This window comes from Oenanthe melanoleuca, chromosome Z (assembly GCF_029582105.1).
Source record: "Oenanthe melanoleuca isolate GR-GAL-2019-014 chromosome Z, OMel1.0, whole genome shotgun sequence".
NCBI classification, from domain to species: domain Eukaryota; kingdom Metazoa; phylum Chordata; class Aves; order Passeriformes; family Muscicapidae; genus Oenanthe; species Oenanthe melanoleuca.
Genome location: NC_079362.1, coordinates 26,397,727 through 26,412,733, shown reverse-complemented (window position 1 = coordinate 26,412,733; position 15,007 = coordinate 26,397,727). Strand labels below are relative to the sequence as shown.

Genomic DNA, 15,007 nt, shown 5'->3' with positions numbered 1-15,007 from the left:
TTGCAGACTGTGAACCAGTGAGGGGTGCAAGCGACATTTTATAAACTGCCTCTCTGCTTATGAACTCATGAGGCACTGCACTTTCTATTTCATGTGGAAGGCCTCCCAAAAATTATCTTAAAATAATGAGAAAAATCAGTATCTAACATCACTGGGAGTGAAATTTAAGATGCTACAGACAGCTTTGTGAAACATCACATTCACAGACCTTGAAATTACTACCTTTAATACTTGCCTGTGCTACAGCCTTGAGGCAAAAACCAGACAAATAACAGCTGTAATCCATCACCTCCATCTGGAGGGACAGGGAGGTGAAAACAAGCAGGGGAACCAGAAGGCAATAAGGGCCTTCTCACAGGCTCTCAGAGTGCAAAGTTGCTTTCTTGTCTGTGACAGAGGGGAAGGTGCCCAGGCAGTCGATGATGAAATGCTGTTGATGGTGAAGCACTATCAGGAGAATGAAGACAGCAGCATCCCAGAGGCTGGCAAAGCAAGACATCTCAATTTTTAGCTGGAGTTGAAGGCCACATAAACTGTGCTCTTGGGGCCACAGTTTAACTTCTAACCCAAACTCCTCTGGCACTTGGGCTGGGAGAGCCATCACCATGGGTGAGTTTTGGGCCCTTCACTACAAGAAGACACTAAGGCACTGAAGTGTGCCCAAAGAAGCGTAGCAAAGATCAAAAAGGGTCTAGAGCACAAGTAGCTGAGGGAGCTGGGGTTATTTAGCCTGGAGAAAAGGAGGCTTGGGGTGGAACATTACTGCTCCCTACAACTGCCTGAAAGGAGAGTGCAGCCAGGTGGGGGTCAATATAATCTAAGAAGCAAGTTATAGGCTTGAAGAAAATGGCCTCAAATTGCACCAGGGGAAGTTTAGGTTGGATATTAGGAAAAATTTCTTCACCAAAAGGTAAAGAAGGTCAAACACTGTAAGAGACTGTCCAGAAAAGTGAAGCCATCAAACCTGGATTTGTAACTAGATGTGTAGGAACAGTACTTGGTTTAGTGGTGGACTTGGCAGTGTTAGGCTAATGGTCAGAATTAATTATCTTAGTGGTCATTTCCAACCTCAATAGTTCCACATTTCTATGAATATTGAAAAGGAGTATCACTGCTAAGTAGTGAAGAAGGTCAGCATGAAGAGAACCCTCAGCTACAGTAACACTAAAGAGGCACTGGCAGAGGGTCCCTCGGTGCCTCAGAGGACACAAGTAAGATTCTTCTCAGTCCAAATTCTGTGATCCCATTATTTCTGTTCTCAGGGGTTTGGACTGTGAGCACAAGGTGAGCTACTGGTCCCACTTAAAAAGACATGAATGCAGCTTGGCTACTGGCACTGACGAAGCCAAGCGACTAATCAAAACTAAGTGTCCTTGTCTTTGTGCCATGACCTAGCCAGGAGCCCTGTTCTGCCACTGGGACAATTTTTTAGTGTTTTGGGCCAACCAGGAAGAATATGGGTGCTCACAGAAGTGCCATGTTTAAAAAAAGGTATTGCATTTCATAAGGCACTTGAATTTCCATTCAGAAACAAAAGACATCAAAATTTATCTGTGTGTTTTACTCCTCTTCAATTCACAGTGATATAAAAACTCAAAGGGATTTGGAAATGACAGCACATTTCGATACAAAGTTGAGCAAAGGCTTAGGTTCTAAAAAGAGGAAAACATTTGCATTTCATGTGATATTCTTTGCCAAGCTGACAACAGAAATTGGCCTAAAGGATCGGGATATGTTTCGGCACACATACTAATGCCTCTGTGAGACAGAAAATAATGCAAGTCCAAAGGAAACACCAGCTTAACAACACGTAGCTCTTCTGGTATATGGCTATGAAGCTTGGCAAGCACTACTTACATCCTCTGCTGACACCATGACTCCTCAAAGCAAGGATACCAAGCCTCCCATTTCCCTCCTTGTGTTAGGAAACCTTAGTGCTGTGTACTGAGTTATGTGACTGACTTTGCAGTATTGCATACTCCTGCAAGAAAGCCCCACTTCCATACATTCTTTCTTGAGACTCAAGGCACCACTCTGCCACAGGGGTAAGAGATGCAGAAGGTTTAGACTAGCAATCTGCTGCATTTAAAGTTTCTACAGCACCTCCACACTGGACTGGATGCCCCAAAGTGAGCATATGCAGTGTTGCTGATGTCAGATGCACTGGTCTTGACTCCTGTGATGCTGAAGTTACTGCAGCAGGCTTTGGCAGACTGGCATTCCCATGCCTGCACAGGCTTCATGGTATGCTCTAAAGTCAGCAGGTGGGCAATGCATGAAATGAGGAACAGAAAGAGAAAATACAATAACAATTTTCTTCCAGAGCTCCAGATACTTTTTATACAGGCATAAAACTCAGAATATATGTCTTTAAATTAATGTGATATAAGTTACTCCCAGCCCATCATGTAGGAGCTTCTGTGTTCCACCAGAATACTGCTTCCACCTCTATACAGTTTTTAATACCAGCTGTGTATATTTCCAGATATGATTTGCTCTAGAGGAACACAGTGAGAATATAGCAAGTACTTTTCTGCCATAAAACCAAAAACTGGAGCTGACATGGAGCCTGACAAGTCAGAGCAAGGCTCTCAATTAATCTGTGAAGTACTAACCAACAAACAGGTTGGAGTTAATGGCCATAATCCATGAAAAAAGACATGTAGTACTAGTAGCCTCAATGTAGAAAAGTTCTTCTACTTTATCTTCTGGAGTATTTGTTTGAGACACAAACTACATGCCACAAGAAGATGGCAGTTTTGCATGGATACTTACTAGCATTTATAAGGGAACAGATTTTCTTCAAACTTTTTTGGGGCAAAAGTCCCACTTTTTAATTTTTTTTGTTTTCTCCTTCAGAATATTTCTTTTGATGTTGGGGGAAAAAAATCCCAGCAGATTTTGTCAATGGCCAGGAGAAGGAGCCAGTTCTTAGATTGCTACAGTAAGTGCAGGTCTGGGTAAAATCAGTGCATCAGCCCATACCTACACAGATGGTAGATTTTTGCCATTTCTCTATGCTTTACACTGCTTTAAACCTGCAATTTACTGGCTTATTTTATTGGGTTTTGTTTAAAATCTGTCAGGTCCAAACTATATCTATATGACATGGCTATAGACCATATTAGATTAGACAATATATTTAACTACATTATACTCACTTCTGTAACATCAGAGTTTCTCAACTCCCCACCAACCCCAAGGCCCATTCATTCTTCCTACTCTTATTGACCCAAACATTTCCTATTCAACAAATTTCAGACTAGGGAGAAAAAATTCAACTTCTCAAATTAACTTCAGTTGTTAGTTCTACTAAAACATCTGCACTGGAAGTGATGAGTTGCTGTTCTGGCTTTGTTTTGCATGGTTACAAACTAAACCCTAGGGTTTTGGCCTGAAGATGTTTCCATTCCTATGCAGACTCTTGATTCTGTTTTCATCAAATTACCAACAAATTCAGTAAAAATCAATTTCCTGTTTGATGAAATGATGCTGCTTTCTCATTCCCTAGGTCTTGGATCACACTCCACTATGCAATCAGCATTGTTTCAGGTTGAGAAATTTGGGCTACCTGCAGCAGATTTTAGGCTGATAGAAGAAAACACGGCTGCTTGTAAGACAGCCATCCAAATATTCTGGCTTCTGAGTACTTGGTGGGTATAATCAGGTTATAATAGAATATCTATTATCTATGTGCAACCCACATGCTGTAGTTCTTCTACAAGCTGAGTGGACTTTTGAACCCTTTTCATCACATATGACTTCCCACCATTCGCTTCTCACTGTGCGTGGTCTTTGCTCGAGGGGTACCAGAATCTGAAGTGCTTCTGGACCCCTGTGGGTCTGAAGAAACAGAGAATGTGGGAGGGAGCAAGAGCACAACTGCAGAGGGCAGAGAGGGCTCTTCCCTGAAGTAATTGTGAAATGATCTGAGGAACCTGCCAGACAATTTTCCACAGAGAGCACAGAGAAGTCAGCTGGACAGGACTGAGCCAAAGAGACAGCAGAAAAACAACCTTAGCCTTTCTGACTACAGTGTTTATGCTCTTGTGATAATAGTAGACAAGTGAACAGACAGTAGGTGAAGAAGCCTCTATATTGCCTTTAGGGTACACATCCCTTGAAAGCCTTTGCTAAGGTCAAAATCTGCAAAAAAGTGGCATTTAGATGTGGGTTATGACCTGATGAGCTTTGTGCACTTTTGCTTCTATGTTTCCTTCTCCCTCTTAGCAAAACCAAGGAAAGCAACAGGCAACCTCTGAACATTTGCAATTGCTGCAAATTGCATTTTATACACCATATTATCATATTAGAGAGAAGTAGATACTTTTGTTTAAAATATTGAAAGTACTTTTTCTTACAGGGAAAGCACTTTGCAATATACACTGGCTTGGGTAGAACGAATTTCACAGTATAAGACAAGAGAAGAATTTTAAAAAGAGAGAAAATATTCCTACACATCTCAATTTGAAACTGATTTGGAGAGCTGAGAGTCAAATTTGTTTGACATGTGACAAATACAGTGTGTACAATCCATAAAAATCCAAATGCAGAGATACAAGGAATGCCTGATTTTGTCACAATAAGAGTTTTATGCTTAAGTCCAGTTAAAGGAACAAAATTTGACAAGACTCCAGGGGCAATTTATGAAGCTAGAAACCCTGATACTTATTCACAACCTCACAGGCACTAAGACTAAAACTTGCAGGTCAATTGTAGTAGAAATTACTTTTCAGGAATGATTTAATTAGTTAAATGTGCAGCTCTGAGACACAGAGAGCCAACAGGAACAAAGTAGTTAATTAAAACAAATTTTAAGTCTCTCTCTCCTCACTTCAAAAATTAACACTTTGCTGTATACTGTTTTCTTATTTTGTTCTTGATGTACAGTTTCAAGAATTTAAATATTTTCTTCTCTAAGACAAAAGCTACTAAAAATCTCACGGAATGCTAAGTTGTCTGCTTTTAATTTGTGAGATGGCACAAGTTCAGGAACAGTATGTCTATGAAAACATCCTGGCTATGTGTTTCTGAAAAACTAGTGAAAGTAAGATAATGCTATATGATCCACAGAGATAACCAAAGAATGTTGCAGTAGAAACCTTTTGATGAAGGATTTCAGAAGACAGTTATTCCAACAGGCTCCTGCAATTATGCCAGCCCCAATCCTAAAATAGATTCTCAAATGTACATGACCAGTTAAAGTCTTGTCAAAGACCCTTGTCAAATGGTTTGAGCCTCAACTGTTTAAAAATCAGTGATAACTGGCTGATGAACATTTTAAGCAGTTAAACAAGGCATGCTCAGGGCAAACTTTTAAACCAACACTTCTACCAGGACTGCACTACTGAAAAAGGATGTTTTCAAACCATTCACAATCTCAGTGAAGGTAAGACAGCCTGCTTTTCATCCTGTCTAGAGCCTTAGGGCAAAGCCCAGCCTTAACAGTAAATGTTTTACAGTCATTTAACTAAAGGCAAAACCTACCTGGTACTGTACTTACACTTTTGTTAAACTTTTTTATTAGAATGACTGACTGCAATGTTTACCTTGTGGCCAAAGGACACGTGGAGACAGGCTGAATAGAGAGCCTAAGTCTGACTGACACAGAAAGAAAAAGATTATTTCTGTGTCATGCCTATTTCGAAACAGAGTATGGTTTCTGCATCACTCAAGCCCTCCAAATTGCTGGTTTTTTTTCTCCTCAAATTGCACATATGTTCTGGAGTCTTTATTTTCCTAACATTCTGAGGTGACCAAGACATGTCACTTTGAAGATAAGGAAAAAAGAGTAAGCTGTACATCACTTTCTAACAATCCAACGAATTTATTGGAGCAACAGTTCTACACTTAACAGGAAAGAGCCTGGTGTAGCATAGAAACTTATTTTATAACATCTCAGATAACATCTAGATGGAAAGGATGGAAGTTTTTCAATATTATGTACAGATGTAAAATTATTATGTCAAAACTATGGATGTGGTGAAAATTCACCAGCAGCTTCATGTGCCATTTATTTATGGGGAAAATTTGTACCAAACTGACTAAGAAAAGCTCCTTTTTTTAACAATTTTGCAGGCAAAGCCCCTGTGGTTAGATGCGATTAAAACTCATGCTTTTTCTTTCTTTTTTTTTTTTTTTTTTTTTTTTTTTTTTCAATGGAGAGTCTGACTAAAGCTTGTTAAAGAGTTTTTCTGATGGACTAAATCTAGATTTAAATTCTCTGCCAGAAATTCCCCATCTTTATAGACCAGGTTGTATGAGTGAGAAACAAACTACTTTGGTGTCAGAAGTCACTCAAAACAACAGCAAAACTATGGTAGAATCATGCAGCAACCTTCATCTCTATTAAAAAAAACAACAAGACCCAACCAAAAGCCTCTCTTGATATGACAAATACGCTGGCAATATATGTCTAATTTTTCAAACCAAAGGAATATACTGTGTGCTGCATTTCAAAAAAATCTTGCAGCATCCAGTTAAGCTTTCCCCTCAGCCTTGCTCTGCTTTCTACAGCAACAGGTAGGAGAACCTCTCCTAATTTCCAGAAGCAAAGCAGGCAATACTGGGCTTCAGGGGACTGCATGGAAAATCTAGATTAGCATGTCTGCATGCTTCCATATGCATTTATTTTGCACACAAAACACTTGTAAAGCCATTTTCTCCAGTCTTCACAAAAACCCCCAATAATTATTAATGTTTTCCCATTAGTGTTTAAAGACTTAAAAGATAAGACTTTTAAAAAGATAATTAACCTACCAAGATTTCATAGCTGTATGTATAGCATTGGTTTTTTATATCCACCTTTTTCATCCACTTGTCTTCCAGTACTCTCCATGGAAAACCACTGGAAAACTGATTTACATTTCTCCTGTACTCATCCATCATGACATTATTCTACCCTCACTAGAAAAACACATTTACATTTCTTTTGTATTTAACCATCATGATGTTTCCTGAAACTCTCACCCATGAAGAGTCACAAGATTTATAAAAAACAGAAAAAAATACACAGAATGGCAGCAAGGAATATTTTTGCCCATGTTAATTAGGCATCAATTCAGCATTACTTAGTTACAGGCATTTTGCATCCTTCCTCTTGGTTTAGTTCCCTCCTCCTTATGTGACAGCCAGTCACTTTGACACAGCACACTCACAATAGAACCTCTGAGTACTACCACAGATTGAAAGTCACTCTGTAACAAAAGAAGACTAAATTACAAATAATAAAGTACACAAATGTATCTCATCCCCCACAGGGTTACAGAAGTGGGATCATGATGAAAGAGGTGCTCAGTAAATGGGGTGAATCACAAGTTGACAGATGTACTCAGAGAAAGGCCTCTTCACTAAGGTTTTTCTGTCTCTACAGTAGGTTAGTCTAACTCCTAAGTCTTTCCAAACTGTTCAGGTTTTGGAAGCATTTCATTATTGCTTCATTAAGCACATACATACATTCCAACTTCCTTGCACAGCTGTAATCTGAGTTATTTGAAATCATCTGATGTAGAATTTTTGTTTGCTTTCTTGATTTGGTTTATCAAGATCTGTAGGGTTATGTGACACAAAATATCACACTAACAGCCATTTGACACTTTCTTCAAAGAAATGCCCAGTTTTTAATTTGTCAGTTTTCAATGGCTGCAGGTCTTACAAGAAGCCCTCTTTAGTGACTGAGCTGTGCAAGAAATTAAGAAAATTTTTCTGATTTAGAAATTAAAATCAAAGGAGGAAAGAGGAATCAAAACAAACTTCCACTTAATTTCAAGATGCAGAATCAATGAATGAAAGCATAAAATAGCACTGCTTTGTGAGACAGCAAAAGCCAAATGCTAAGGGCTTGAAAATCTGCAGTTCCATGAACTAATTAAAACCTTCAGATTCAACAGGGAAATTTAGCCTGATCTTACTATGCTTGAAGATATTTTCTAGACTCTTTTTCACATTCCCTTTCTTGCTTTCTTTTCCCTCCCTGTCTGTCAGAATCTCAGAACACTGTTGGCGTTGGTGGTTCTCCTCCAGATCCATGGTAGGCACCCACTGAAGTGTACAGCATATATGTGTTGTTAAGCCTTGGGACCCGGAGGAATCTTGAAAACTTAGTGAAAATTTCCAAGTACCATCTGCCAAATTCCAAGATGGCTGGCAAAGCTTCATTTAGTCATTAACTCCTCCAGGGTAGCTTTAGAAGTACCTCCCATAGAGAAATATTGAGAAAGTGTGATTCAGCTTCTGAGGAGTGGAAGCTCCTACCAAGAGGAAGGGAGGAAGGAGACAGCATGGCAGGAGAAATATTTACTTTCCTTTGACTAGATGATCGGACTTGCCACTGGAACTAATGTTCTTCCTGTGTGACTAAGGAAAGAACTACTAGTAGTATATTAAGCTAAAAAGTTTTTTCTAATTAGAAAGATATCCAACTTATGAACATCAGATTCAGTTTTGCATTCTCAACAGGAACAATCCCGAAAATCCCATGGAAAAAATGCTCGGATGAAAATTAGGCCCATGGTTCAAGAAACCACAAAATGCATGTCTTCCCTGCCTTGCTGGACCTACATAACCTCAGTTTAAAGCCTTTTCAGTAATGTGTTCTGAATTAATATTCGTGGAAAAAAGAAAGAAAAAAGGGAAGTTTTCACATGTTTTCATGTTTCATTGGAAAGGCTCTTCAGAAATCTAATCCATGTGGTGCTTTGAAGCCAAGACTGTTGCCCTAGTAGCTATGCATATGATTACTGATATGCTGCTTATTCCTTAATAAAAGCTTAGGCAAGCTTTTAAATATTCATGCAGATGGTAGAGTTCAATAACTATACCCGAGCAATGAGCTAAATATAAACAAAAGAATGATAACTAGAAGAAATTAAGTTATTTGTTCTGCCCTGTGAGCTGCACATCACCTTTATGGATATCTTGTGCTGCAAAAACTGGGGTCTACATGTTAGACAAAAGAAACTAATGGTTGCAGGACAACAGTTTCCTAACCTACCCAATAACTGGCTGTGCTTAGGAGTAACTGATGAGGTGAACTTGATGGGTATTATCTTTAGTTGCATCACCTTGAACCTAGAAGTCATCCAACCCAGGAGATCACTTAAAACAGAACCTTCCAAGGAGAGCCTTACCATAAAAAAGATTGTGAAAATGCCATATCAAAGACATACATTCTAATCTTGTAAGAGAGAGAAGAAGATACAAATGGAGATCTGGATATTTTTTTACTCCCCTATGAAAGGTATAGTTGATTTAAACAACACACCTTTTATTGATAAAATGGAAGAAAGAGTCCTAATGAAAAATCACAAGATTTATTTTTGCTGCCTTCTGTATTTTTCTTTGGTTGCCACTAGTTTGAACCTCAAAATTTGTAATCAAGGAAAAGAAGGAGAAGAAAAAGTGAAGTTACGGAAGTGGAGGTGTTTATGTACTCTGCAATACTTGGGAACTGGTTACATTCCTGCCTCCGTTTTTCCTCTCACTCCCTTCCTTTGCCACAATCATCACAGATATCTCTGGCCAGAAGTTCCCAGTGCAGGCCAAGAAGTTTTGTTTGGTTTGCTTTTTAAAGTAGAGAACAGTCAGTCTGTTCTTCCTTTAGTGGAACATCATCAACAATACCACAAAGAGCAAGAGTAGGACACTGAATTTCTGCTTTTCAGCACAAAGCACATGGCTGCTATTTTATTTTACAGAAGACTTCTAGAGTGTTTTCTGGTAATTATGAAAGTAAAAAACTGTAGGGATTTTTATGTGTCATTCTGATGCCTCACATTTAAAGCCATAAGCAAGAGTAAGGTGGTATAATGAAAAGCAGAACATACAGAAAATAATCACAGAAAATAAACACAATAGCAAAAATAATAGATACTATATGGAAAAGCTATTTCCCTCTTAATTCAAATTCTTTAAAAAAAGCCTTACTCTATTAGGAAAACATGGGCTAGTGGAGTATCTTCAGGTTTTGTTAAAAACCCCCTAAAAATAGTTCAATTAAATCCTGTCACTGTAAACTTGCCACAAATCCTCCCGCACACTATAGAGTGAGGAAAAGTGAAGATGCATTCTTAAGATTCCTTATGCTTTACAAATCCACAGCTATGCTCAGATGTGAAATGTTAAAAAAAGGTTGGAATCCTTTTCAGAATAAAAGATTTACAAATAGGCTATTTTTCCTTTAATGAACACATATAAACTTTTTTTTTTTTTTTTCTTCTATCTGTCTTTTAAAATACAAGAGTTGAACAGAGCATACATAAAGAAAAGGTTTGAGTTACTCAGGTCAAATTCTCCCTAAAACACATGTATGCAACTTCAATTACCATCACATACACAGCAGATGGCTGCAATCATCAGCTTACTTGCAGGGTATCTAATATGAGACCCTTTTACAAATTTATTTCAGAAGCACCTACCAAGAAAGCAAAAATGAAACTTTTGTCTGCAGCTGCAAAGTACCCATTTTAAAAGATCTGACTTTCACCATTTTTGGTGGCACTTGAAAGTATGCTTACCCTGTCAAAAGACCTCTAAATGAAGAAAGGGCAACACTAAGATAATAGTCCTGCTCTTTTTAGGAATAATTCAAAACAATATTTAATAACACAAACTACTGATAAAGGCAGAAATTTTGTGCATATGTTGCTCAGTATCTTACTGTGGCAGTCATGGTAAAGGAAAATTACTTTATGACAAAAGAAAAAATATGATAAAATGTGGTTTTGTCTTAAATAAATCAGTATTAGAATTGAAAACAAGCAAAATGGAATAACACATCTGCTTGAGTTAATCTAGCACACAAGGGAACTGCAACCACTTACATAAAATATGATTCTGATCCAATGTGCCAGTGCTGATATTGACTCCTAACTGCATTCCTCTACTCATGCTGCACTCAAAACTCATATACTGAAAGAAGGAAAGGTGCTCCAGAGGCACGAGGTGAAATACAACGTGATAATTGAAAGGGAGCGTAATACAACTTTACAGAACAACTTCTGTAAAAAAGTGTAAACAGTTGTTATTTTAACCACACCTTGAATGCATACAAGTAAAAGAGCTTGTCCAAAAGGCAGTAACAAAACCAGTTTGAGCAAAATGTCACAGTGACTTGTCTCTGTTTAATGACTCATGTTTTCTTCCTCTATATTAATTGGAAGTCATAATGGGACAATTAAAACACATTTACATAACAGTAAGTTTCACCCAGAATTTATTCTGCAAAGATCCACATATATAGCTCCTCTCCCAGCCACGAAAGTCCAAAAAGTAATCAGCAAAACTCATGAGGGAAAAATGCATTATGAGTGCTTTAGAGCAAATGGCTTTACCTCAGACTTGGTACACTCATAGTCACAAATTTACAGCGTGCTGTGCTTTAGGAAAGCTTTACTTTGTCAGAACATTTGCCCCATTCTTACCTTTTTCTATGTATCTCCTTGAGCTGCTGCTGAACACAAGGTATGAGGTGAGTATGATGCTAGAGCTATACTATATCTTCAGCCAGAGAGCTTTCCAGCAGCCTTGCATGCATTCTGATCCAGGTTCACAGCCATAATCCCAAACAGATCTTTCAGCTCCCACAGAGATTAGCCATGTGTTCAGAGCTTACAGAGAAACCCAAACACTGAGACATGAGACTCACCTGTACACTCATGCTGTAGTCCTTTCCCATAGTATCCTTTTTCACAGATACACTCAAACTGGCCAGTGTGAGTGCCACATTTACAGCTTGCCATGATGTCACAGCAGTTTTCGTTTGCCTCGCAGAGGTATGAGCAGTGAGAAATATCCTCTTGGATGTAGCTGCCAGAGGGCAGGTCTGAAATTGTATGGATTTATTAACAAAGAATTCAAAACAACACAACAAAAGTAATCCCAAAGTCTCACATTACACCATTAGTAAAACATTTGTTAAAAACCCTAGGCTCCAGCTCTAAGTAGCAGAGTATGAAGCAGAGCCTTGCTATGCTCAACATGCAAAAGATTGGTGTCCTTATTCTGGAAAAGGGCTCACTGAAATCTACCCAGATTTTCTCTTCATTTGAGTCTAACACTGCCAGAATGCAGTCTCACTCCCAACAGAAGCTGTTGAGACAGCTTTTCCTAGCTTTGGTGGATACCATATCTGGCATCAGAAGAACATTTGGTCATGGCATGTAAAACCATTTGGTCATATTATAAAATAAAAATCTTCGACACATTCACATAGACTAATCCAACCTCACCTGGAACAAACAGGCTGGCAAACAAGCACCAGAAAACCTTATTTTACACTGTTATTCTAAAGTAGCATGTTTTCAAAAATTATAGCAAATAAATTAAAATGTCTAGTCTGATGCCTGTTCTAAGCCTCAATCAAGCAGCACTGTCAAACAAATGTTTAATCATGTGTTCTCACTTGCTTATCTAAACCTACCCTATTTTTCAGAAAGAACTTTTATTTTAGGCTAGAGTAGATTAAAAGAGGAATCACAGTCCAAACTCTTTCCACCTGCTCCTCTTTCCAGTTTTACTGCATGTATAAGGTCATAAACACAAATTGCATTGACTCTTATACAGAGGGATCTAGATTGGCTCTGAACAGGCTGTTGCTGCTGTATGAGACACCCTGAAGGTAGTCTAGCTCTAAGGTGTACACTAGGTGTCTCTGAGCACAAGGTTCATCTGTTTGAGCACAAGACACATTGGGCCAAGAGCACAATGTGTTCTTGATGGACAAAATGAACAGCTGAATGAATGTAAATATGTATGCACATCACTGATGAGAATTTTGCTCACACCTTGATGGTGATGAGTTGACCCAAACGAAGTTTATCCTTTTAAATGAGGAACAAACACCTCTGCTAGAAAGTATGAGAAAAATAAAAAGGGAATCAACACTACATGAAGTGTAAATGCAAGACAGTACTGGAGATCTTCCTATTCAGATCTCTCTGTAGATTTCTGAGGTTAGGACATTAATACCTTCATGAAGAGCTCTGCGTGCCAGAGCTTCAAACTCAGTGAAACTATGAAGAAGATAACAGTGATCTTCTTTTGGGTGGGATGCCATATCATTCAGCTCTCGGATATTCCCCTGCCATATCCCAAAGGTGAAGATCTCCACTCCAAGGTCACGCAAGGATGCTGCAATGGGCCTCGGGTCTCCCCCATTGGAATAGCCGTCAGTAATGAGAAATATCACTTTTGTGGCATTTCCACGGGCATGCCGCAATATTTGCTGGAAGACAAAATGAAATTGCACACCTCAGCAGAGGGTTAACAGTGGTTGATTGGTACACTACTTCCTCCATTACATGACTCCTTTTATTTGAATTATACAGATAATAAGGCCCTTGCAAGATCACCCAGTATAACAAAGGTCAAACATCTTCACCTACATCCTGTGGTTGAACAAGTCCAACCACTGAGTCACACTTTAGTTGGTCACAGTTTATACAACCACAGTGATTATAACATGATAAGAAATGAGACACTTTTTGTGCTGATTGATTAAGTCCCCCATGCTTCAGATTCAGCAATGATTCTGATCATGGCTTAAGTGACTTTGTTCAGACTGAAGTTTAAAGAGGTACTACAAACATTGAAAATCTTGTGCAAGACCCAAAACACAGTGTAATGTATGTAATGTATTTTAATGCACTATTATGTTTTGATCCACTAATCTGTAAACCCTACTGCTGATTTATTGCAAGGCTTCTCCTAACAAGTATTTGGACTGCTGGTTATTTTAAGCTCAGCAATACAATTCCCCATCATCCCTGTTGAATGATGCGTTCCTCCCTTACAACAGTTTGCTAAGGTCACTTTAGATTGTCCATTGTGGCCTCAAAAGTGCCTTCTACACTGCTGCTTGCTCTTGCTATTACTTCACACAAAGCATGTGTGATGCTACAAAGTACTGCCCTAGTGAGAACATGCCTCACAGGTTCCTCCACATTTCAGCCTTCCAGTCTGACAATGCACTAGTGCTAACTACTCTCCAAGTACTTTCAGTTTTTGGGCAAAAGGCAGAGCACCAGCAGAAATGTGATGCCATTGTGCCATGGCTTAAAAGCCACCCTATGGAGCTACCATGCTGATGATCAGCCACTGTCTGTCAGAGTGTGAGTAAACAAGGGATGACTACCAACTTCCCAACAGTGGCCAGGTGCTGTCCACAGCCCTGAAGCAGGGGATTGTGAAGACATATTTTCTCCATCCTCTGGGAACTTATGTAGAATTAGATGCAGAATTCCAATTTGGTAGCAGACAAATTCTGACCATTTATTTCAACAATAGATTGCACCATGCTACAATTAATGTAAAAGACCACTTAATAGATGTTTGAATGATACTCCAAAAGACATATCATTCTATGACAAGCAGGTAAATGTGATTAAGACACTTTTAACAAGCACAAATTCCAGAACCAGAGATCAACCAAGCACAGCTGTTTCATTACAAAATCTTTATGTAAATCTTAGGAAGTTAAATTGTCTTGCTTTCATCTCATCCAAAAGCTTACTAGTCAGCCTAAATAACCAGAATTTTTATACTCCTCCTTGGTAAGCCAGGCCACATTTTAGGATAACTGGATTTTGATTTTTCAGTTCAATGATTTCAGGTAGATACTATGCAAAAACAAGCACACACACCATAAATCAAAGCACATACCATTGGCACTGTGGTCTGAGAGACTGCCAAGCAATGTTTTGCTGTTGGGCTAGATTTTATTACTACTTGTTTGCAAAACCCAAAGGGAGTGAAACAAATTCTCTTGCAAACAAAAATACCCTTCACAAATCAAACTTATTGTTCCTCATTTTGCTTAAGTTATAAGTGGAAAACCAGAATGAAGTGGGAAAACAGAATGAAGTGGGAAACTAGAATGAAAAGAACCAGGAAGAAAAAGACAAGACAATGTGCAACATGAAGACAAACAGTAGGAAAAATGCACAAATGCCTAGTTTCAAAATGCATTCTGAAACTAATGCTCTAAGACAAGTGACTGCAGGCAGAGACA

At 38.7% G+C, this 15,007-nt stretch overlaps 1 protein-coding gene across 4 annotated transcripts in view; it reads right to left on the bottom strand.

Moving 5' to 3' along the window:
• The window catches only part of SVEP1 (sushi, von Willebrand factor type A, EGF and pentraxin domain containing 1), a 124,125-nt gene that overhangs the window by 96,058 nt on the left and 13,060 nt on the right, over positions 1–15,007 (bottom strand). For all 4 annotated transcript variants that reach the window (XR_008842534.1, XM_056513627.1, XM_056513625.1 and 1 more), the window contains exons 2-3: positions 12,967–13,222; positions 11,645–11,821 (exon numbers count right to left, since the gene is read on the bottom strand). Coding sequence is in view for 3 of the 4 variants with exons in the window: in XM_056513627.1 (XP_056369602.1) it covers positions 11,645–11,821; positions 12,967–13,222 (433 nt within the window). In the remaining variant the exon portion in view is untranslated. The remainder of the gene's footprint in view (positions 1–11,644; positions 11,822–12,966; positions 13,223–15,007) is intronic.